The 27,958-nt window shown below is 42.9% G+C and overlaps 2 protein-coding genes across 2 annotated transcripts in view; one reads left to right on the top strand and one right to left on the bottom strand.

Annotated features, from left to right (window-relative positions):
- The window catches only part of LOC130408254 (endoplasmic reticulum metallopeptidase 1), a 21,176-nt gene extending 14,587 nt beyond the window's left edge, over window positions 1-6,589 (top strand). The window contains exons 8-15 of the mRNA XM_056731744.1: window positions 550-770; window positions 1,308-1,482; window positions 1,774-1,964; window positions 2,054-2,206; window positions 2,337-2,539; window positions 2,617-2,732; window positions 3,915-4,078; window positions 4,205-6,589. Coding sequence (XP_056587722.1) covers window positions 550-770; window positions 1,308-1,482; window positions 1,774-1,964; window positions 2,054-2,206; window positions 2,337-2,539; window positions 2,617-2,732; window positions 3,915-4,078; window positions 4,205-4,381 — 1,400 coding nt within the window. The 3' untranslated portion in view covers window positions 4,382-6,589. The remainder of the gene's footprint in view (window positions 1-549; window positions 771-1,307; window positions 1,483-1,773; window positions 1,965-2,053; window positions 2,207-2,336; window positions 2,540-2,616; window positions 2,733-3,914; window positions 4,079-4,204) is intronic.
- A 1,325-nt stretch (window positions 6,590-7,914) lies between these two features.
- The window catches only part of ric1 (RIC1 homolog, RAB6A GEF complex partner 1), a 31,326-nt gene continuing 11,282 nt past the window's right edge, over window positions 7,915-27,958 (bottom strand). Inside the window, exons 4-26 of the mRNA XM_056730971.1 lie at window positions 27,771-27,878; window positions 27,515-27,657; window positions 27,147-27,283; window positions 26,891-26,982; window positions 26,551-26,639; window positions 25,919-26,063; window positions 25,738-25,786; window positions 25,526-25,666; window positions 24,671-24,868; window positions 24,253-24,291; window positions 24,033-24,143; window positions 23,844-23,933; window positions 23,604-23,764; window positions 23,378-23,516; window positions 23,190-23,306; window positions 22,384-23,109; window positions 21,698-21,856; window positions 21,484-21,620; window positions 21,115-21,410; window positions 10,775-10,975; window positions 10,504-10,681; window positions 10,234-10,422; window positions 7,915-10,139 (exon numbers count right to left, since the gene is read on the bottom strand). Coding sequence (XP_056586949.1) covers window positions 9,851-10,139; window positions 10,234-10,422; window positions 10,504-10,681; window positions 10,775-10,975; window positions 21,115-21,410; window positions 21,484-21,620; window positions 21,698-21,856; window positions 22,384-23,109; window positions 23,190-23,306; window positions 23,378-23,516; window positions 23,604-23,764; window positions 23,844-23,933; window positions 24,033-24,143; window positions 24,253-24,291; window positions 24,671-24,868; window positions 25,526-25,666; window positions 25,738-25,786; window positions 25,919-26,063; window positions 26,551-26,639; window positions 26,891-26,982; window positions 27,147-27,283; window positions 27,515-27,657; window positions 27,771-27,878 — 3,934 coding nt within the window. The 3' untranslated portion in view covers window positions 7,915-9,850. The remainder of the gene's footprint in view (window positions 10,140-10,233; window positions 10,423-10,503; window positions 10,682-10,774; window positions 10,976-21,114; window positions 21,411-21,483; window positions 21,621-21,697; window positions 21,857-22,383; window positions 23,110-23,189; window positions 23,307-23,377; window positions 23,517-23,603; window positions 23,765-23,843; window positions 23,934-24,032; window positions 24,144-24,252; window positions 24,292-24,670; window positions 24,869-25,525; window positions 25,667-25,737; window positions 25,787-25,918; window positions 26,064-26,550; window positions 26,640-26,890; window positions 26,983-27,146; window positions 27,284-27,514; window positions 27,658-27,770; window positions 27,879-27,958) is intronic.

The following is a 27,958-nucleotide window of genomic DNA, read 5'->3' on the forward strand; positions in this document are numbered from 1 at the left end:
TCAAATTACTGGTTTTATTTATGATATTATTATCAGCTTGTTTGTTATCTTTTCTGACTCAATGGGACAGTTAACCCAAAAATGAAATTGATGTCATCGTTTATTCATCCTCATGTAATTTCGTACCTCTATAAATTACCTTTTTGTGATGAACACAGAGAAAGATATTTAGAAGAATGTCTTCTGTTCCGAGACATCATTGAGTATTAGACGGTAGTTAAATGTGCCCCAGAACTTGTTGTTTTCCTAATTCTTGAAAATACTCAGTTTGTGTTCGACAGAACCCCAAAAAATACATGATGTTTTCCTACTATGGTAGTGGATGATGTCCACTGAAAATGCTCACATTCTTTCAAATATCTTCTTTAAAACACATTTATGCTTGTTTGAAAACTCTGAGTGTGAATAAATGAGGACAGAATGTTCACATTTGGGTGCTCTGTCCCTTTAAGGAAACATTAAGCCTTCATAATGATTTTTCGTTCTATTTCCTTGTGAATAAAGTGCTTTCTAGGGATTTAAAGAAGTATGTTTTGTGTTTGTGTTCAGGTGGTCGGTACATTCGTGATCTGGTGTACGGCTCGTGTGTGGCTCTCTTGAGTTGGCTGGTCACTCTGTTGACGGTTCTGATCGTGTCTCTGTTGATCACACTGATGGGTCGCTCCATGTTCTGGTACACTCATTTCTACACCGCCGTCTGTCTGTACGGATCTGCTGCTGTGGGAAAGATCGTTCTCATTCACACGCTGGCTAAGAACCTTTATTATGGGGTGAGTCATCACGTGACAGACGTGACATCACAGTATCACAAGAGATGAGCTTTCATAAATCACACACCTGTCACCGTCCGTGTGATGCCTTCAGGTCTCAGATCACCTGAAAGTCTCATTTTTTTCTTGTTAATTTGTGGATGTGTTGCTTAGAAATGTCACACAGAAAGATGTTTATGATGGCGGTGTGACGCTCGGCTGCGTTCAGTGAATGTTGATGATGTCACATGACTCCAGAATCGTTCATGTGATGTCACTGTATTGTAGATATAATCTGTATTCTTTATATCTACTAAAAGTTAAACTCCTGATGAACTTGATTACTGTCTAAGAATTCATCTGATGAGTAGAATTATCGTAGGTGTGCGTGTGCGTGTGTGTGTTACTGCATTACATGTATTGTTGTGTTGGTGTAGTTACACTGTAACGTTCAGATTAGTCATGAGGAATATATGAATATATTGTTCAGGACACACTGAGGTCACACACAGTTCTTACGTGTTCTTAAAGCATGTGTGTGTTCTCTCCGTCTGTCAGGGCGTTCGGCGTCTGGAGTTGGGCGAGCTCTTCTTTGATGTCAGTCTGTTGTTGTGGTGTTGTGCGCTTGTATTCCTTACTCAACACAATCTGTGTTCAGCGTATGTGCCCATGATGATGGTGGTGTTCCCTCTGACCAGCAAAATACTGCTGAACAATCACTTCAAACAGAGAGGTGAGAACGACTCAATGAATCACTTCAGTCAGAGTGATGAGAACGACTCACTGAATCAATTCTGTCAGAGATTTTTTTCCATTTTCAAGTTTTACACTGTAACGGCCACTGCCATAACATTAAGAGGGAGACAACACAAAGCTTGGTCTAGTGTTTTATTTAAATAAAAAAAATGTGAGAACAGCTCACTGAATCACTTCATACAGAGAGGTGAGAGCGATTCACTGAATCACTTGAGTCAGAGAGGTGAGAACGACTCACTGACTCACTGGTGTTGTGTGTGTGTTTCAGGAGCGTCTCTTCAGTACTCAGTTCTGTATGTGACGGGTCTCGCTGTGCCGTACGTTCACATCATGTTCTTGATCTGGGTGGTCTTTGAGATCTTCACACCCATTCTGGGCCGCAGCGGAACAGAAATCCCTCCCGATGTGGTCCTGGCCTCCCTTGTTACCCTGGCAACGGTTGTCCTTTCTTCATACTTTGTGAGTTTTAAAACCTACATCCTATATCCAGAATATTGTGAGTGTCATGATGTGTAGTGTTGACGTGTTTCTCTCTGTCTGATCTACAGATGCATTTCATCTATCTGTGCAGCAGCACCAGGAGGATGTTGACTGGTCTGGGGTCAGTGTTTCTGCTGATGTTTCTTCTGGTCTCATCTGGTTTGTTCTTCCCCTACTCTGGAGATCAGTCCAGCCCTCGACCCAAACGTGTCTTTGTGCAGGTATCACATCATTTAACACTGTGTGTTTGTTTCTGTGCTGTGATTGGACAAGGTGTTTTGTTTCTGGGTTGATTGGATGAGGTGTGTTTTGTTCTGGGTTGTGATCGTATGAGGTGTGTTTGTTTATCAGCACATTTTGCGTGTATTTCACGCTCTGGACGGATCTGTGGAGCGTCAGGATTCTGGTCTGTGGATCAACAGTCTGGATTATACGGGTATGCAGCACATCACAGCACATGTACCAGAGATCAACGACAGCATCCGCACACGCTGTCAGGACCACCTGCCCTTCTGTGGCTTCCCCTGGTTACTTCCTGTTAAATTCCTCGTCAAGTGAGTTTCTCCACAGCTTTCAGCACATCACAAACCTGAGTGTCATCCAAACGTCATGTTTCATTTTTGTGTTTTAGGAAGAATTGGTATCTTCCGGCTCCTGAAGTTTCTCCCAGATCTCCGCTGGAGTTTCAGCTGCTGTCCAGAGAGGAGACCACCTGGGGATCTGTTAAAATGACCTTTGAGGCTAAAGGTGAGTGTAGGGCTGTGACGAGACACTTACACCCAAGAACAGATGACACACGAGATGACAATTTTACACTTTTCTAAAAGAAATCCTCAATGATGAAAATAATAAAAGTATTTTATTCAACTGAAAACCACAAAATTCTTAATCGACGTTGCTTTTTAAAATCTGCTTGTGATGAATTTCATTTTTCTTTCATTTGAATGGCAAGGCAAGGCAAGTTTATTTCTATAACACATTTCATACACAAGTGCAATTCAAAGTGCTTTACAGAAAATGATTGACAGAAAGAAATAAGACGTATCTTTAAAATGCAAACGATTTAAGATCACAAACACTTTTAGATTTTAAGAAACAATAAAACAGCAATAAAATTGATAAAAATGTGAGTGTATATATAAAAAGAATAAGAGCAAAATAAAAATAAATGAGAAATAGAAGTGCAGTTGATGTAAAGTAGCACAGTGCTCAGGTTGTGAATGCACAGCTACACAAGTGTGTTTTTAATCTGGATTTAAAAGTATCTACTGTTGGTGAATGTCTGATGTCTTCTGGAAGCAGATTCCAGCTACAGGTGGTGTAATGACTAAACACTGACAGAATAGTTTTAGTAAAGAATGTTTAACTAGTGTAAAGAAGGCTTGGTACATGAGAACTCTTGTTTTCTGCAGTCAATGTTTTCAAACAAAAGCAATTGTCTTCTTTTTTCCTTTTGTTTCAGTCTCCCTGAAAATATTATATACATTTTTAGATACTTTATATACGGCAATATATCATTATTGGCTTCCTGTATTAAATAATTATGGCAAACATCTACATATCGGTGCATCCCTAATATTAATGCATTTGTGATAAGTGAGCCAGTGTTCTGTCTGTATGTTTTCTGAGATGTTCAGTGTTTTTTTTCTAATGTATTCTAGTCGAGCTGGTATTCAAAAATATAATCTATTGTGATGATGAACATGCGCTGTGTTATTAATGTGCACAATTATACAAATCCATATTCTTTATTGTTGTTTTGAGAGCTGTGTTCTTTTGCATTTGAATCTATTTAAAAAACCGATCCCTTTATACATTTGTATCCGTATAGTATTGTTATTTTTTTTGGTTGAACGCAACCAAAGTTGTTGTGCTGAAGTTGTTGTGTAATCTAACCATGTGATCACATGTCTTCTGTGTTTACGTCAGGACCGAGTCACATGTCTCTGTACCTGCGGCCGCACGCGGGCACGTCTTTGAGCCGCTGGTCGTTCGGTGACGGGACGCCACAGTTTGATCTCAGTGGAGAATATTTCATCTTTTATTCTCACGGTCTGGACGCACCTGCCTGGAACTTCTGGTTTGAGATTCAGGTGAGCTTTGTCACAAAATATAAAAGTGTGTTTATGACGGGATGTGTTTCTGACCAATGAAATGATGTGTTGATGCCGTTGAGAATAGTGAGCAGTGTTTTTCATTGTTATGTGTTTGTGTTTCAGCCGCACGAGCCCTCAGAAGTGTTCACTGATGAAGGAATGATCTCTCTCGCTCTCTCGGCTCATTATTTCTCAGGTTCAGATCGGAGCTCAGAGCAGCTGGAGTCTTTGCTGAAGAAGTTTCCAGACTGGGCTTTCGCGTCCTCATGGGTCAGCACATATCACATGTTCAGATACTGACACGCACACACACACACTCACACACACACACACACACACACACACACACATACACACTGTGTTCACTGGAGCACAAAACCACGGTACAAACATCATTTCACACATTCCACTGACAGTGTTGTTTGATGTTCTTGGTTTTATATCTTCAAGAATCCCTGTTTTTATAAATCAGCTGTTTGATTTTTGTTTTGCATTGTGACATGATTCTCACAGCAGTTATTACACATTATTTACTGCTTTTGAGCTTTTACGTTTGAGCTGTCATTCTTATTGTGTTACAGTATTTATCAAACAGAACACACGACTATATTACTATTTCCATAGGGGTGGGAATCATAGGGTACATGATGATACAATACAGTTCACAATACCGATATAATGATGTGATAATTTGACAATAATCGCTATATATACGTTTGCCAATTCTATAACCATACATCACGGTATCTGCCTTGCTATGAAATCAAAACTTTGTTCAGTAGCTAAATTAATCAAATATATTACCAACAAGTTTAATATTTTAAGGACAATTAAACATTTTATGCTAAAATTAAAAAAATATCTTTGTAAACTGACACACTTCTTTTTTTTATACTGGCACATTTTAAATTTAGCAGCCACTTATTTAAACCTGGGAACATATTAGTTATAAACAGCTTAAGCAAAATAAACCTTAAAAACATTTCAGTGCAGCAACTTGCATTAAAATATACTGGTCAAGCGTCTCCCAGTGGATCCATGATGTAATAATGTTATGAAATATATTCAGTCTTGTTTTATTAATCAATTAAAATGTTGATATTTGGCGCAGTGTATTAATTCTCGTATGGCACGGAGAAGGACGACAATACATCGCCATATATATATACGGTGTTACACAATAAATTTGAGTTATTTGATTCAGAATCAGAAGATTGGATGAATATCATCTCTGCTTTTTCCCATCGTTGTAATAAACATACGAGAGTTTAATTGCCATGAAAATGTCACAATGCAAAAACAATGTTTTTATTCTTTCTTTTTTAAATCAGTTGATTTTGAACTGGACATGTTGACAGATTTCATGAGTAAGTGTGATTTTGGTCTTGTAGTTTCACATGTGAAGCAGGACTGATGGTTTTTGATTCTTTAGGTGTTTCAGCTGTCTGACGCGGAACACTGATGAGACATTTCAGTTCCATATGTATTAATAATATGTTTAGATGATGAATGTTTCTGTGATGTCTGTATGTGTCGATCAAACTGGAGCCAGAAACTCAGACATGTAAACTCCTCTCGTAGTCTTCATCTTTTTATATTTTATGTCTCAGGCGAGTCTCAATAATGAAGAAATCTCTTCTGTTGTATTTGCTGGAGGAACCATGGCAACACAGGATTTTAACTCCTGAAAATAGGAGTTGAATGGTTGTTTTTTATATTTTTTTACATTTCAGTTTTACAGTGACCGTGCAAGCCAAAGATTCCACATACCATGGTACTTTTTTTACCGCCTTAAACACAGTTGTGAGCGCTGTGAAGGTGTTCTTGCCTTTATCTCTGCGTCTGATCAGGTCTGTTTCCACACAAGATCAAGTTCTGATGAAATGAACCAAATCAAAGTGTATGATTGACATTCATCTCTTCTGCTGATGGTTGTTTTTATTTAAGTTTAATGAAGTTGATTTGATAGTGTTTGTATTTTCTTCCACACCAAATGAAACACTGGATGATTAATGTGAATGCTGTCGATGGAAATCTCTTGAATCTTTGACTGTTTTAATCTATTTAATGTAAAGTGTCAGTAATGCAGGTGGTGATGGTCTGATGTCATGTGTTAAGAATGAATGAAAACTTCTGTCATTACTGATAAAATCACATTCTCAATCACCCGCTGCTTTAAGGTTTCATACCAGTTTGGAACTTGGTTCTATTGCAGCATGTTTGTGTTGTGATTTGACCTCATGATATTATGGGATGTCATCACTATGGTCTTACTGGTATCCAGGATATTTATACACAGTGTTTCTCTGCATGTGTAACTTGAACAACAGCAACAAAAACTGATAAATGATTGCACAATGCTGTAATATCATCAACGTCTCTTCACACAAATGTTTTGCTCTATTCTTCTGTTCTATTGTTTTTATATGTTGAATATCTGTTGTATTTCCCTGATTGTATTTATTCTGAACGGTTTAATCAGGCGACAGTAAACATCATTTGATTTGATGTTATTGTGATTCATTCAGCACTGAATTGTGTATACACATCTCTTTACTCTCCGTTCTCGCTGCACTAAATTGTTCTTCCAAGACAATAAATCATGTTTTCTGTTTCACGCACCTGAGTTTTACTCCGCTGTAGAGAAATATAAATGAATGAACACTGAACTGAATGAGTGTGAGTGGATAGTGACAGTAGATCAGCCATCTAGTGTAGCGTCTCTTAACTTAAGTGGCGTTTGAAGGTTTCCCAGCATGCACCTTATGAAGGTTAAAAGAATGATTCTACTCGAACGCTTAAGTGAAAGATTTTCCATAGTGAAAACTATTCATTATAAAACTTTAAAAGTATGAATGTGAATGACTGAGAAAAGGTTTATATTATCCAGGGTCTTTTAAAAACAAAGTGGAAGGTTCTATAAATGCACAAAGCAGAAATAACGTTTATTTATTATAATTTGGTTTGTCTATTTTCTCAGACTTGAAGGAATTAAAAATCTTTCTAAATGTTTATACCATTAAGTTTTATTTCATTAAAGAGATTATACGAAAGACAAAGTCTTAACACCATGCGTCACATCCAGTTTAATTTTAGTTAAATATGGGTTTTTATTGGTAAGATTATGGATGAAAAATGCTTAGTGAAAATAAAAAATAAAGTTTTTGTACATTTTCATTCTTAAGATTTTGGAGCTCAGCAAAAACCTGTGAAATTATTTTTACAGTAATTCTTCATTTTACATGATTGTAATTGCAAAGAAAACAATACAAATATTTACAGCTGGAAAAGTGTTTATCAGCAAATGATGTTTTAAACGTCTGATCCGTGTGAATGAACTTTACCTTTGATAATTTCTGTTTCTCCATGCTTCATAACTTACACCCGTTCTCCCATATATGATATAAATCAAGGTTTGGCCGGCTTTGAATGATTTTATTCATGACTGTTAATGTTGATGATTACTCAAATTATTCATATGATCTAAAAATTGTTTTTTAAACATTCAAAATATATAATTGTGCAAAATATTGGGTTTCTTTTTAAAAGTTGGATGACTACCAATACATTTAAGATATAAAAGCATATTATAATAATCTGCTGTTCTATCAGACCTATGAACTAAATAGACATTCTAGTATTTCTATAAAGTGTACAAACTGTGTACACTACTCACAAACTTATGAGTGTATTTGCACAATATCAGCTGCTCTGTAAAGTTGCTTTGCAATAATGTGCATCTGTAAAAGTGCCATACACATAAAATTAAACTGAATTCTATCCTATCGAATTATGCACATTATTATAATCAAACTGGAAACAAAGAGCAGAAATGATGTTTAAAAAATAATTTATTGTTCTTTTATGTACAGGAAAATATAGAAAATGAGTAGAAATGGTATATAGTACAGCAAACTCTCTGTACACGGCCTTGAGAAGAAACTCTAAAGCCACAAAATGATGAAGAGATTTAAAACTGTACAGATGAAGAAAACTTCTACATCACAGTCACTTCAACCAAACATTTGACTTCAGAAGAAAATTAATGATATAGTGTATAGAGTATAAAACACATTTAATATCAAACTAAAGGATAATGTCACTGCTTTAGTGACGTCTGACTTACAGTCGCAAATAAATGAGACGAGAGGAATTATAACACATTTAGTACCATGCTGCGTCAACGCTAAAACACACACACACACACGCACTGTCTGAGGGTCTGTTGTGTTGTGCAGGTCTTTGGTTTGTATGAACCCTGCATGTGCTTGTGTTCCTCATATGAGCAGCAGAGAAACACAAGCTTTGTTCTGGATGTCTCTATCACGCCAATACTGAAACAGAAGGAAAGATCTGGTCTGGTCTGATGGTTTTCAAAGACCAATGAAGACGTTTCTTGATCTCAGCTGGTTTGTGTGAATTATTTCAGGGGAAATAAAACATTCAGATAAAAGAAGCATTTGATTAAAGCTGCTGCTGAATACTCCCAGACGACTGCAGAACAATCTTCATCATCCTCATTCTGAGTCTATGATAATACATACATGTGTGTGCGTCACATGATTTGGTCCGTGTGAAGTTCATGAAGAAGATCTGCTGATGTGAGAAACACTGAACTATAATACTGACCGTGAGCACATCACTCATCATCTCTCATGAACGTCTTCAAATCTAAAGAAAAACCCAAGAGTGTCCAGCTGATCATCAGAGAAATACACCAGAACCACATTAACAGAGGAACAAAAAGTCCACGTGTGAAGAGAAAGAAAATCCACTGATCAGAGATGCCTGAAAGCGGTTTATTTAGTATGTTTGTGTGTGTGGATCTTCACAGATCTCACTCATGTAGACGTAAGATGGAGATACGTCGGTGAAAACCACCACACTAACATTTGTGTGAGATCACTTTTAATGGTCATATGATGGAGGATTCGGACCCAAGATTCATTTCAAATGATGAACTGATGCAGCTGAAGAGAATAAATCTGATTCAGAATCAACTGTGTTCACACTTCATATGAAACCGGATCGGCCGTTACACGTGTGAGCGATCTCTCCTTCATCCATTCATAAAAACATCTCGCAAAAATACATCCTTCAAACATGAAGATGAGATGATACACAGATTAAACCTCATTGTGTTTGTGTTGTATTAGAATAAAACATCAGGTTATGACGACAATTGACATTAAAACTTGAAGCCATAATTCAAGAACACCTAAAGAAAGAGTCACACAGAACAGAATAAAACTAAACCACATGATAATAAATAAATCTCTCTGTTCAGCTGTGAACACATGACATAAAGCGCAGCTGTGGGTTTGGTGCAAAGCTGTTGTGCGCAGATGATGATTCAGAGTTCTGTCGTTCAGGCGCGTGTGTGTGCGTGTGTGTGTGTGTGTGTGTGTGTGCGTGCGTGTACTTCACGTTACTCTCATGTAGAGGTGAAGAAAGAAACACGGATCCATGTGACCACAGAATGAACAAAACACAACACGCATACACACATACACGCTTCACAGAACACTGTAGTCTGGATGGAAAGTAAACACTCACACAATTGTAACATGGTCATAGAGCAGCAAAAATTCACAACACACACACACACACACACACAGCCTGGTGTACGTCTGAGATCAGACGTTCATCATTTCTCTCAAACAGCATCAGATGTCCTCAGTTCAACACACACACACACAAGCGCACACAGAGCTGTTCTCAGATCAGTTCACCTCTGAATCCACAGGTGATTTCCCATCATGCCGAGGGTCATGATACTGTGCAGTCATACGTGCCCTCCTCCAGCGTCTCCTCCTCCTCAGGCTCCTCGCGTGTGTCCTCCAGAGGTCGAGCGTTGACTCCAGGTGGTCCCTCCAGAGGAAGAGAGGAAGCGGGCAGACAGCGGGGGTCTTCAGCTCGGGGCAGCAGCAGCGGAGGATCAGACAGTTTAGATGCTCCGGTGGGCTGGAACGCTTCCGGCTGCACCTGCTCCACAGGAACCTCCATCAACTTCATCAGCTGAGGACGAATGAGGTTCAAGAACGGCTTGTAGCCCAGACTGAGAGAGAGAGAGAGAGAGAGAGAGAGAGAGACTTCTCGTTTTAAACAGGATCACACTGATTTAGTTTAGCTGTAGAAGTGGTGATACTGACCAATCAGATGAAGCCCATTGGTCGACAGCCATCAGACCCGCTCGGATGCTCTGCACTGTTTCTTCTGGAACCTCTGGACTGTCCAGAAAGCCCACCACCTGCTTAATGACGCTGACATCACGCAAGATCAGACCAATCACAACGCACCACTCCAAACAGCCCGCCTCCATGAACACATGCATCAGATACCTGAAACACACACACACACTTCAGTCTGAACGCTCACGCTCCCTCAATAGACTGCACACTAGATAGTGCTTCATGACGTACCTCAGCTGCACCTGAGACTTGTGAGGCCCTTTATTGGCCAGCTCCATCGAGATGTGCTCCAGCTCTGATTGGCTGAGACTGAGAGTGGAGAAATTCTCATCGACCATCGTCCAATCACCGTCCACCATGGAACTGGTTTCAGTCAGATCTGTGGCCGAACCGATGCTGCACTCCTCTCCTGACACAGAGACAGAAACATAGATCAGACAGACGGACGGGTAGAGAGAGAGAGAGAGAGAGAGAGAGAGAGAGAGAGATTCCAGACGCTCACCTTTGTTTATAAGAGGAGAGAGAAAAGCCTCCCGTGTCTGTGGTGCTCCCTGAGAGGAGGCGGAGTCCAGTTCCTTTCTCGCTGCCCCCAGACCATCCAGCCAGGTGTGATTGGCTGTGCTGACCTGAGGGGGCGTGGTGTCCATGTCACTGTTCAACAAACTGTCAGCTGACTGCGACTTCAGCAAACGTGAACTCAACACTGCCATGAGATAAACAGAGCAGAAAAAATGAGCTGAAAACAGACACACAACTGAACACACAAACACCTGATCACACACTCACCTGATCACACACACAAACACCTGATCACACACTCACCTGATCATACACACACACACACTCACCTGATCATACACACACACACAAACACCTGATCACCCACTCACCTGATCATACACACACACACAAACACCTGATCACACACTCACCTGATCACACACACACAAACACCTGATCACACACTCACCTGATCATACACACACACACAAACACCTGATCACACACTCACCTGATCATACACACACACACACACACACACAAACACCTGATCACACACTCACCTGATCATACACACACACACAAACACCTGATCACACACTCACCTGATCACACACACACAAACACTTGATCACACACTCACCTGATCATACACACACACACAAACACCTGATCACACACTCACCTGATCACACACACACAAACACTTGATCACAAACACCTGATCACACACACACACAAACACCTGATCACACACTCACCTGATCATACACACACACACAAACACCTGATCACACACTCACCTGATCATACACACACACACACACACACACACCTGATCACACACTCACCTGATCATACACACACACACAAACACCTGATCACACACTCACCTGATCATACACACACACACAAACACCTGATCACACACTCACCTGATCATACACACACACACAAACACCTGATCACACACTCACCTGATCATACACACACACACAAACACCTGATCACACACTCACCTGATCATACACACACACACAAACACCTGATCACACACTCACCTGATCATACACACACACACAAACACCTGATCACACACTCACCTGATCATACACACACACACACACACACACACACACACACACACCTGATCACACACTCACCTGATCATACACACACACACAAACACCTGATCACACACTCACCTGATCATACACACACACACAAACACCTGATCACACACTCACCTGATCGTACACACACACACACACACACACACACACACCTGATGACAAACACACAAACACCTGATCACACACTCACCTGATCATACACACACACACACACAAACCTGATCACAAACACACAAACATACATACCTGATCACAAACACCTGATCACACACTCACCTGATCATACACACACACACACACACCTGATCACAAACACACAAACATACATACCTGATCACAAACACCTGATCACACACTCACCTGATCATACACACACACACTCACCTGATCATACACACACACACACACCTGATCACACACTCACCTGATCATACACACACACACACACAAACCTGATCACAAACACACAAACATACATACCTGATCACAAACACCTGATCACACACTCACCTGATCATACACACACACACACACACCTGATCACAAACACACAAACACACATAGCTGATCACAAACACCTGATCACACACACACAAACCTGATCACAAACACACAAACATACATACCTGATCACACACACCTGATCACACACTCACCTGATCATACACACACACACACAAACCTGATCACACACTCACCTGATCATACACACACACACAAACACCTGATCACACACTCACCTGATCATACACACACACACAAACACCTGATCACAAACACACAAACACACATAGCTGATCACAAACACCTGATCACACACACACAAACCTGATCACAAACACACAAACACCTGATCACACACACCTGATCACACACTCACCTGATCGTACACACACACACACACACAAACCTGATCACACACTCACCTGATCATACACACACACACAAACCTGATCACAAACACACAAACATACATACCTGATCACAAACACCTGATCACACACTCACCTGATCATATACACACACACACACACCTGATCACAAACACACAAAGCTGATCACACACACACAAACCTGATCACAAACACACAAACATACATACCTGATCACAAACACCTGATCACACACTCACCTGATCATACACACACACACAAACCTGATCACAAACACACAAACACCTGATCACACACACCTGATCACACACTCACCTGATCGTACACACACACACACACAAACCTGATCACACACTCACCTGATCATACACACACACACAAACCTGATCACAAACACACAAACATACATACCTGATCACAAACACCTGATCACACACTCACCTGATCATATACACACACACACACACCTGATCACAAACACACAAAGCTGATCACACACACACAAACCTGATCACAAACACACAAACATACATACCTGATCACAAACACCTGATCACACACTCACCTGATCATACACACACACACAAACCTGATCACAAACACACAAACATACATACCTGATCACAAACACCTGATCACACACTCACCTGATCATACACACACACACACACCTGATCACAAACACACAAACATACATACCTGATCACAAACACCTGATCACACACTCACCTGATCATACACACACACACACACACCTGATCACAAACACACATAGCTGATCACAAACACCTGATCACACACACACAAACCTGATCACAAACACACAAACACCTGATCACACACACACCTGATCGTACACACACACACACAAACCTGATCACACACTCACCTGATCATACACACACACACAAACCTGATCACAAACACACATACCTGATCACAAACACCTGATCACATACTCACCTGATCATATACACACACACAAACCTGATCACAAACACACAAACATACATACCTGATCACAAACACCTGATCACACACTCACCTGATCATACACACACACACAAACCTGATCACAAACACACAAACATACATACCTGATCACAAACACCTGATCACACACTCACCTGATCATACACACACACACAAACCTGATCACAAACACACAAACATACATACCTGATCACAAACACCTGATCACACACTCACCTGATCATACACACACACACAAACCTGATCACAAACACACAAACATACATACCTGATCACAAACACCTGATCACACACTCACCTGATCATACACACACACACACACCTGATCACAAACACACATAGCTGATCACAAACACCTGATCACACACACACAAACCTGATCACAAACACACAAACACCTGATCACACACACCTGATCACACACTCACCTGATCGTACACACACACACACAAACCTGATCACACACTCACCTGATCATACACACACACACACACCTGATCACAAACACACATAGCTGATCACAAACACCTGATCACACACACACAAACACCTGATCACAAACACCTGATCACACACTCACCTGATCATACACACACACACACACACACACCTGATCACAAACACACAAACCTGATCACAAACACACAAACATACATACCTGATCACAAACACCTGATCACACACTCACCTGATCATACACACACACACACACCTGATCACAAACACACAAACATACATACCTGATCACAAACACCTGATCACACACTCACCTGATCATACACACACACACACACACCTGATCACAAACACACATAGCTGATCACAAACACCTGATCACACACACACAAACCTGATCACAAACACACAAACACCTGATCACACACACCTGATCACACACTCACCTGATCGTACACACACACACACAAACCTGATCACACACTCACCTGATCATACACACACACACACACACCTGATCACAAACACACATAGCTGATCACAAACACCTGATCACACACACACAAACACCTGATCACAAACACCTGATCACACACTCACCTGATCATACACACACACACACACCTGATCACAAACACACAAACCTGATCACAAACACACAAACATACATACCTGATCACAAACACCTGATCACACACTCACCTGATCATACACACACACACACACCTGATCACAAACACACATAGCTGATCACAAACACCTGATCACACACACACACAAACCTGATCACAAACACACAAACATACATACCTGATCACAAACACCTGATCACACACTCACCTGATCATACACACACACACACAAACCTGATCACACACTCACCTGATCATACACACACACACAAACACCTGATCACACACTCACCTGATCATACACACACACACAAACACCTGATCACAAACACACAAACACACATAGCTGATCACAAACACCTGATCACACACACACAAACCTGATCACAAACACACAAACACCTGATCACACACACCTGATCACACACTCACCTGATCGTACACACACACACACAAACCTGATCACACACTCACCTGATCATACACACACACACAAACCTGATCACAAACACCTGATCACACACTCACCTGATCATATACACACACACACACACCTGATCACAAACACACAAAGCTGATCACACACACACAAACCTGATCACAAACACCTGATCACACACTCACCTGATCATACACACACACACAAACCTGATCACAAACACACAAACATACATACCTGATCACAAACACCTGATCACACACTCACCTGATCATATACACACACACACACACACACACCTGATCACAAACACACAAAGCTGATCACACACACACAAACCTGATCACAAACACACAAACATACATACCTGATCACAAACACCTGATCACACACTCACCTGATCATACACACACACACACACCTGATCACAAACACACAAAGCTGATCACACACACACAAACCTGATCACAAACACACAAACCTGATCACAAACACATAAACACCTGATCACAAACACCTGATCACACACTCACCTGATCATACACACACACACAAACCTGATCACAAACACACAAACCTGATCACAAACACCTGATCACACACTCACCTGATCATATACACACACACACACACCTGATCACAAACACACAAAGCTGATCACACACACACAAACCTGATCACAAACACACAAACCTGATCACAAACACATAAACACCTGATCACAAACACCTGATCACACACTCACCTGATCATACACACACACACAAACCTGATCACAAACACACAAACATACATACCTGATCACAAACACCTGATCACACACTCACCTGATCATACACACACACACAAACACCTGATCACACACTCACCTGATCATACACACACACACAAACACCTGATCACACACTCACCTGATCATACACACACACACACACACACACACACACCTGATCACACACTCACCTGATCATACACACACACACAAACACCTGATCACACACTCACCTGATCATACACACACACACAAACACCTGATCACACACTCACCTGATCGTACACACACACACACACACACACACACACACCTGATGACAAACACACAAACACCTGATCACACACTCACCTGATCATACACACACACACACACAAACCTGATCACAAACACACAAACATACATACCTGATCACAAACACCTGATCACACACTCACCTGATCATACACACACACACACACACCTGATCACAAACACACAAACATACATACCTGATCACAAACACCTGATCACACACTCACCTGATCATACACACACACACTCACCTGATCATACACACACACACACACCTGATCACACACTCACCTGATCATACACACACACACACACAAACCTGATCACAAACACACAAACATACATACCTGATCACAAACACCTGATCACACACTCACCTGATCATACACACACACACACACACCTGATCACAAACACACAAACACACATAGCTGATCACAAACACCTGATCACACACACACAAACCTGATCACAAACACACAAACATACATACCTGATCACACACACCTGATCACACACTCACCTGATCATACACACACACACACAAACCTGATCACACACTCACCTGATCATACACACACACACAAACACCTGATCACACACTCACCTGATCATACACACACACACAAACACCTGATCACAAACACACAAACACACATAGCTGATCACAAACACCTGATCACACACACACAAACCTGATCACAAACACACAAACACCTGATCACACACACCTGATCACACACTCACCTGATCGTACACACACACACACACACAAACCTGATCACACACTCACCTGATCATACACACACACACAAACCTGATCACAAACACACAAACATACATACCTGATCACAAACACCTGATCACATACTCACCTGATCATATACACACACACACACACCTGATCACAAACACACAAAGCTGATCACACACACACAAACCTGATCACAAACACACAAACATACATACCTGATCACAAACACCTGATCACACACTCACCTGATCATATACACACACACACACACCTGATCACAAACACACAAAGCTGATCACACACACACAAACCTGATCACAAACACACAAACATACATACCTGATCACAAACACCTGATCACACACTCACCTGATCATACACACACACACAAACCTGATCACAAACACACAAACACCTGATCACACACACCTGATCACACACTCACCTGATCGTACACACACACACACACAAACCTGATCACACACTCACCTGATCATACACACACACACAAACCTGATCACAAACACACAAACATACATACCTGATCACAAACACCTGATCACACACTCACCTGATCATATACACACACACACACACCTGATCACAAACACACAAAGCTGATCACACACACACAAACCTGATCACAAACACACAAACATACATACCTGATCACAAACACCTGATCACACACTCACCTGATCATACACACACACACAAACCTGATCACAAACACACAAACATACATACCTGATCACAAACACCTGATCACACACTCACCTGATCATACACACACACACACACCTGATCACAAACACACAAACATACATACCTGATCACAAACACCTGATCACACACTCACCTGATCATACACACACACACACACCTGATCACAAACACACATAGCTGATCACAAACACCTGATCACACACACACAAACCTGATCACAAACACACAAACACCTGATCACACACACACCTGATCGTACACACACACACACAAACCTGATCACACACTCACCTGATCATACACACACACACAAACCTGATCACAAACACACATACCTGATCACAAACACCTGATCACATACTCACCTGATCATATACACACACACAAACCTGATCACAAACACACAAACATACATACCTGATCACAAACACCTGATCACACACTCACCTGATCATACACACACACACAAACCTGATCACAAACACACAAACATACATACCTGATCACAAACACCTGATCACACACTCACCTGATCATACACACACACACAAACCTGATCACAAACACACAAACATACATACCTGATCACAAACACCTGATCACACACTCACCTGATCATACACACACACACAAACCTGATCACAAACACACAAACATACATACCTGATCACAAACACCTGATCACACACTCACCTGATCATACACACACACACACACCTGATCACAAACACACATAGCTGATCACAAACACCTGATCACACACACACAAACCTGATCACAAACACACAAACACCTGATCACACACACCTGATCACACACTCACCTGATCGTACACACACACACACAAACCTGATCACACACTCACCTGATCATACACACACACACACACCTGATCACAAACACACATAGCTGATCACAAACACCTGATCACACACACACAAACACCTGATCACAAACACCTGATCACACACTCACCTGATCATACACACACACACACACACACACCTGATCACAAACACACAAACCTGATCACAAACACACAAACATACATACCTGATCACAAACACCTGATCACACACTCACCTGATCATACACACACACACACACCTGATCACAAACACACAAACATACATACCTGATCACAAACACCTGATCACACACTCACCTGATCATACACACACACACACACACCTGATCACAAACACACATAGCTGATCACAAACACCTGATCACACACACACAAACCTGATCACAAACACACAAACACCTGATCACACACACCTGATCACACACTCACCTGATCGTACACACACACACACAAACCTGATCACACACTCACCTGATCATACACACACACACACACACCTGATCACAAACACACATAGCTGATCACAAACACCTGATCACACACACACAAACACCTGATCACAAACACCTGATCACACACTCACCTGATCATACACACACACACACACCTGATCACAAACACACAAACCTGATCACAAACACACAAACATACATACCTGATCACAAACACCTGATCACACACTCACCTGATCATACACACACACACACACCTGATCACAAACACACATAGCTGATCACAAACACCTGATCACACACACACACAAACCTGATCACAAACACACAAACATACATACCTGATCACAAACACCTGATCACACACTCACCTGATCATACACACACACACACAAACCTGATCACACACTCACCTGATCATACACACACACACAAACACCTGATCACACACTCACCTGATCATACACACACACACAAACACCTGATCACAAACACACAAACACACATAGCTGATCACAAACACCTGATCACACACACACAAACCTGATCACAAACACACAAACACCTGATCACACACACCTGATCACACACTCACCTGATCGTACACACACACACACAAACCTGATCACACACTCACCTGATCATACACACACACACAAACCTGATCACAAACACCTGATCACACACTCACCTGATCATATACACACACACACACACCTGATCACAAACACACAAAGCTGATCACACACACACAAACCTGATCACAAACACCTGATCACACACTCACCTGATCATACACACACACACAAACCTGATCACAAACACACAAACATACATACCTGATCACAAACACCTGATCACACACTCACCTGATCATATACACACACACACACACACACACCTGATCACAAACACACAAAGCTGATCACACACACACAAACCTGATCACAAACACACAAACATACATACCTGATCACAAACACCTGATCACACACTCACCTGATCATACACACACACACACACCTGATCACAAACACACAAACCTGATCACAAACACACAAACCTGATCACAAACACATAAACACCTGATCACAAACACCTGATCACACACTCACCTGATCATACACACACACACAAACCTGATCACAAACACACAAACCTGATCACAAACACCTGATCACACACTCACCTGATCATATACACACACACACACACCTGATCACAAACACACAAAGCTGATCACACACACACAAACCTGATCACAAACACACAAACCTGATCACAAACACATAAACACCTGATCACAAACACCTGATCACACACTCACCTGATCATACACACACACACAAACCTGATCACAAACACACAAACATACATACCTGATCACAAACACCTGATCACACACTCACCTGATCATATACACACACACACACACACACACCTGATCACAAACACACAAAGCTGATCACACACACACAAACCTGATCACAAACACACAAACATACATACCTGATCACAAACACCTGATCACACACTCACCTGATCATACACACACACACAAACCTGATCACAAACACACAAACATACATACCTGATCACAAACACCTGATCACACACTCACCTGATCATACACACACACACAAACCTGATCACAAACACACAAACATACATACCTGATCACAAACACCTGATCACACACTCACCTGATCATACACACACACACACAAACCTGATCACAAACACACAAACATACATACCTGATCACAAACACCTGATCACACACTCACCTGATCGTACACACACACATGCCTGTTCACACACTCGTACACATGATCGCACACACGCACGCACACACATACCTGATCATAAACACACAAACACCTGATCACACACTCACCTGATTGTACAAACACATGAACACACACACACCTGGACGAAAGCGTCCGTTCTTCAGCGGTGAATTAATGCTGCATGCTGGGAGAACAGGAAACGGCCACAGGAAGTCCTTGTGCAGGCACTTGAGGGCTGTGACGAAATCATCGATGCATGCCACCCGCGTCCGCTCCCGACACAACCAGCCAATCAGCTCGAAGCCCAGCTGAGCCGAGAAACAGCCCAGATCTCTGAGACGCACCTGCTCCAGCAGACGACGAGCGTGTCTCCACAACATCACATCAATATAGAGATTCTCTGCTGAGTCGCTGTCTTTACACCACCGGTCTCCCCTGAACACACACACACACACACGTTTCATTCTCTGGATGAATGGTGATAGTGAAGGTTTGTGTGTGTCTGTACCCTTTACAGGAGGGTCCTGAAGGCATGCTGAAGGTCTTCTGCAGGTTGAACTTTCCTCCAGTGATGCTCTCTGCTGACTGAGACAAACTGATGCTGCGGTTCCGGAAAAACTCGAAGCCGCCGGTGGAGGTCGGCTCCTGCGCACACACACACACTCACACGTGACATCATCACGTCATCACATCTCACAACACTATCATCACACGTCTCTCACCTGTGGGGTCGGCGTGCTGGGCGGAGTCTCGCTCTCCCCTGAACCAATGGCTTTGAGGAATCGGATCATGTGACGACAGAGATCCCATTTACCCTGTTCAAGAGCCGTGTTGAAGAGAAGAGTGGCGTGTTGACGGCTCACGGCTGGAACCTCCATGTTCTGAAGCACAAACATCATCAGACACAGATCACCGAACACACGTCTGTTTGATTTTTATAATTCATCTTCTGGAGAAAGAAGCGTTTAAACCGCTAGAAAGTCAACATTTCAGAGGAGAGTATTCAAAACGGATTGTAAATATTTGAGTCACATCATTTTGCTCTTAACACACCCCAGATTGCAGCATTTACCTCTAAAATATGAACATTTTTTTAACAGGGGAACATGACCCCGGACCCCCAGAGGGGAAACAGATGAGCCCTCATACTCTCTCTGAATTCTGTGGGAAATCCTGAATCCTTCAATTCACTTTTTCAAGGGAAAAGTATTTAAATGACAGAAAAACGAGAGTAATCCCTTCCTTTACTTCTTTAAGGGAAAACAGGAACTCATTATTTAGTAACTAGTCACACAACACTGTCCATGACATTTACAAACTGGCCTTTAGCATGATTTTCATTCTTCTTTCTCCAGAAAATCTGTTTTGCTGTGGTTGACACAGAATGACGTGTGATAAAGATGTTTACCTGAAGGATGATGAGATAGGAGGCGGCCGTGTCCAGGTCCTGCACCATCAGACACTCTTCAAACAGATCTTTGGGGTTCCCAACAGCGGCGAACAGATAGTTCCACAGGGCGTACTCCGTCTTGCGGGCGCAGTGGACGATGGTCTGCAGGAAGAGCGGGAACTCCGTCACAAACTTGGCCACAGTGGGCAGCAGCGGGTCGGGGATGGGCTCTCGGGACGTGGCCTCTTCCTCCAGAACCACGTGGACCATGAGCTCCAGGACGTGAGGGAAGTACGGCAGCGACGCGCAGGACTGCGCCAACATCAGCGCCTGCTCGCCCAGATTCCTCACCAGCAGCTGGCGCAGGATGTGATGGAGGTAGATCTGAGACGTGCGCTCCACCGTACAGAACGGGAAGAGAGACTCCAGCGGCTCGGAGGCGGAGGAGCCGTGAGCGCCGTCGAACAGCATGGTTTCGTTAGAGGCGCCCAGGATGAGAGCGTCCTCGAACAGAACGGTGAGCGGGTAGATGTTGATGTGGAAGGGCAGCATGATCCTGCGGGACAGAAAGGAGTGAGGTTTGCGGTGATCCCGGGGGAAGAGAGGAAGCCACACCTTCATCCCCGCCTCGCCGCAGGACAGCCACAGAGCCTCCGTCAGGTGACGCTTCTTGCGGTTGTTGCGACAGGTGGTCCAGACGTTCTCCACACACTGAGCTAGAACCACGGGCGGACAGAAGGGAGGCTGTCGACACAAACACACACGCTCGTGAAACACACTTAAGATCATGACAGATGTAGAGTAACCGAGTGTGTGAGACGTACCAGTTTGGCCTGATTGGCTGGAGCGTCTTTATCTCGCGCCTGCGGCCCGGACCGATCTCTCTGAAGCATGATCAACTGACCCGCCAGATTCAATAAAATACTCTCAGACGAACACACCTGACACAAACACAATCTGTCAATCAAACTCACACCTGTGTGAGTGTGTGTGTGTGTGCGTGCATTCGTACCTGTTGTGGGGCTTTGAGTGTGATGCCCGTGTCAGTCCGTACAGAAGTCAGAGTCACAGACACCACCAGTCCAGGATGAGGAATATAGCGAGACATTGAGACCTCCTGCAACAGCTCCACACTCGCTGACGGGTTCACACTGATGACACACACACACACACACACAACAGTATGAACTCTGACCCTCACTGCACTTGATAACAGGAAGTGCTGATGAAAGTGTCACCTGTCTTGTCTCCTCTCAATGCTGTAGAGACCAATGGAACAGTCGGCTCTGAACACAATCACCACGTTACGAAACACATTGAGCAGCAGCGTATCAGCGTGAAATTTAGTGACGCTGGCGAACGCATTGTCCAGGTTTGATGACTTCGAGTACAACCGCAGCTGAAGAAGAGAAAACACGTGAATCCAAACTGATCCGTCTACACTTTTAAATCAACCAATGAACATCAATCTCTCTTGCCTCTTCCTGCTGATCTATGTAATTGTAACAGGCAACAACAATGAAGTCTTTCCACCACGCCAGACCTCCGGTGACCGTCATATTCTGCTCCTGAAGACAGAGAGAGAGAGCAGTCACGGCCTCCTTCATAACACACATGACCTTCATATGCAGAAGAAACAGTGGACGAGATCGACGTCAAGTGTGTACCTGCGTCACATTTCCAAACAGTTTCCATTTTCTGCTGTATAAGGAATAATGTGCAAACCCACGTCGACCCGCTACAGTCACACACTGACCAGACCAGTCTATAGCTGCAAACTAACACACACACACAGTGACATTAGTTAGCATTAGCATATGAACGCCGATATGAGCCGTGAGCACACGGAAGTGTAGAATGATGAACAGATGATGAGGAGATTCTCACCCGGATGGGCCAGTTCGACTCCAAATATGTGCTGTGAATCTGGAGACAAAAAAACTATATTAGTTTGCTGGTTTGTGCTGGTCCATAGCTGGTTTCAGCTGGTAAAACCAGCATCAAAACATACTTTACCCAGAATATGCTGCTTTTTTCAACAGGGGATAGTGTCAAAATTCAAGAAATAAACACTTTAATAATGTCATTTTAGAGTTTATGATGCCTTTCATCTTATTGTTCTCTGTGTTTGAGATATAATGTGTCATGACATGTTTGTGTGTAATACTTAATTATATAAGTAATAGTGTCACTACACACGATCATGCTGATCCTTTTGAATTGATCAATTTATAGATGATAAGGTGGTTTAGATGAAGTTAAATATCCAAACACACCTGACATGTGAGGAAATGAAGTGATGTACCTGAACCACCTGCCAGTGTTTGTGTCCCAGTAATGTACTGAGACCCTGAGAGAGACAGGCGGGCGCGGCCGGGCGATGAAGAGGACTCCCACCGTCCCTCTGAGAGGTTTTATCACCACTGCTGTGACCTTGAGTCGGGTCACCACACGTCAAATACAAGCGATCCTCACCGTGAAGAAGAACCTGCTCCTGATTACTCTGAGAGAGAGAAAAAGAGACCGAGAGAGAGACAGAGAGAGAGAGAGAGAGACAGAGAGAGAGAGAGAGAGAGAGAGAGAGAAAAAGAGACCGAGAGAGAGACAGAGAGAGAGAGAGAGAGACAGAGAGACGGAGAGAGAGACAGAGACAGAGAGAGAGAGATACAGACAGAGAGAGAGAGAGAGACCGAGAGAGAGACCGAGAGAGAGAGAGAGAGACCGAGAGAGAGACAGAGAGAGAGAGAGAGAGACAGAGAGACGGAGAGAGAGACAGAGACAGAGAGAGAGAGATACAGACAGAGAGAGAGAGAGAGACAGAGAGAGAGAGACAGACAGAGAGAGAGAGACAGAGACAGAGAGAGACAGACAGAGAGACAGAGACAGAGAGAGAGAGAGAGAGAGAGAGAGAGAGAGAGAGAGAGAGAGAGAGAGAGAGAGAGAGAGAGACAGACAGAGAGAGACAGAGAGAGAGAGACAGAGACAGAGAGAGACAGAGAGAGAGAGACAGAGAGAGAGAGAGACAGAGACAGAGAGAGAGAGAGAGAGAGACAGAGAGAGAGAGATAGAGAGAGAGGTTAGCTGATGTGTGTGCTCCTGTAATGAAGACGTGACCGAAGTATATTCTCTCTCTCTCTCTCTCTCTCTCTCTCTCTCTCACTGTGCAGGGGTTGACCGTCAGTGCGCTCTTAATGAACTGAAACTGCAGAATTCCGGCCTGCTGGAGCTGTTCTCCATCCGGACTGCCGGCCGCCTCGCTGCTGCTGATCACCCACAGATGATAACCCTCCACACCCCAGCTCTGATAACACAAACACACACATGAGAAACTACACAAACACACACAATAAGAGTGATCAGGTCTGGACTCACCATGGAGCAGATCTTCAGAGGCTCTTTCTTCGTACCGTCTGAGCGATAACTGCAGCACACACACACAACACAAAAACCCACAAACATCACACACTGTCAGAAAACCCACTGGAATCACAAAGTCTGTGTGATATTCAGATGACATGTGATCAGATATCATGTGTCTGTGAGAAAGACTCACGCAAAGTCCTCTCCGAGTGTACAGATGAGATGAGCCCCAAACACACTCCAGAGAGACAGACCACCACAGTTCCACGTCACCATGACAACACTGCAGTCCGGAGCCCAGCGGATCATCTTGACAGGGCCCGTTTTATTCCAGATATCTGAGAACAAGAGTGAGGGGACACACAAACACGTGCACGAACGAACACAAACATGCACACAGACACACACACACACGCATGCATAAACACACCGGTTTTCAGGATTTCCTTAATAATGCTCAAAAGTACAATTAAGAAGATATATCACTGATTCCCAGATGACATGAGACCCACAGACCCTCATAATCTCATGAAAGGTTCTCTTCAGTTATTACAATGACAATATTTCATGTGTTTGGGTGATATTGTAAGAACAAAATATTCAGTATGGAAAACATCATATTTATCTAGTGCGACTGTAAGTGATGATAAGATGTGTGATACCAGCAGCGGCCTGCAGGGGGCGACACGGCACTACAATCAGCTGATCTCACACATGTTAGCTTTTCTTCGGTCATGAAGTGCTTGTGGCTTTTGTGTGTATGTGATGTGTGTGTGATATGTGAGCGTGTGTGTGTTGAACTGTAAACACTGTAGCGTGTCTCACCAGGATAATGTTTCGGGCTTAACTCCAGTTTATGAGAGAGCTGCATTGATCCAGTCGAGCTGTCAATCATGTACACCAGCACAGAACCACTGCAAAACACAAACACGCACGTTAAGTTTGATTAAACACACACCATGATTACATATTTGTCGTGCCGAAAAAATAACCTGATGAAAATAATGTGTTTCTTTGACAAACACACAAAGATGAAATGATTCACATGCAAACAAACGGTGGCAGTTTTGTAATAGCTACTCGCATACTGTACAAACACGTGTGTATATAGTGCGCACACACACAACAAATTAAGATTTAATACAAGTTAAATGAACACACACACCTGGAACAGCCGAAGGCCATGAGTCTGTATTTATTGTTGACAGCGACACAGGTTCCATCAGAGACGTCTGCAGCCCAAACACCCTGCAACTGCTGCACACATAGAAACACACACATGCAGGCTTCAGTCACACAAGAACTCACATCTATTGTGTGAAACAGAACAGCACATTGTGTGGAGCATGTTCACTCAATAGTGTGGATGACTAATAAGTGTGTTGTGTTGTACAGTGTGCGACTGGGGTTGTGTCTCTTACATCTGTAGAGAATCTGTTGGCTGTGGGTGTGATGAATCCAATCCTCCCGTCATCAAACACAACAGCAAATCCATCCAGCGTTACACAATATTCCATATCCCGAATGTGAACGCCGTCTAGATCCAAACACGGCCCTCCTAACACACACAACACACCACAGAAAAACACACCAGGTCACGTGACAGTGTGTTGGACTGATCTCAGATCAGACTCGATGATGGTATTACTGACCTCACACACAAATGACACCACACAAGTGAACACACAGAAAGCAGCGGCTGTATATTTTGAGTCTATGTGTGTGTGTCTGAGCGTGTGTATCTGAGTGTCTGTCTGTACGTGTGTGTGTGTGTGTGTGTGTGTCTGACCTCTGGAGGACTGCAGGTCGAGAGAGAAGGGTACAGTACACAGGTTGACGGATCGCCGGCCGTTGGAAACACTGTCCCAGTGCAGCATGTGAAGATATCCGTCTGCTGTGGCCACTAACAGATCCTCCTGCATCGACTGCAGACTGAACACACACACACATGTTATAAAACACTTCAGGTCAGATGCGTGTGTGTGTGTTGAGAATGACTCAAGTGAAGGTGCAGTGCATTGTGGGATTGAGGAGGTGATGGGTACCAGCTGATTGGAGCCTCCAGATCCACAGGTCTCTTCATCTCCAGGGTCAGAGCCGGAGCACACTGTTCCTCTTTATAACCCGGAGTCACCTTAACACGAGCGCTGCCCCTGACACACACACACATGTTGATTATGTTCATGTTGAAATAAAGTTACTGACAGGTCACACTACAGCCCAGTTTGACATG

The sequence above is a fragment of the Triplophysa dalaica genome, chromosome 19, assembly GCF_015846415.1.
Source record: "Triplophysa dalaica isolate WHDGS20190420 chromosome 19, ASM1584641v1, whole genome shotgun sequence".
Taxonomy (NCBI): Eukaryota; Metazoa; Chordata; class Actinopteri; order Cypriniformes; family Nemacheilidae; genus Triplophysa; species Triplophysa dalaica.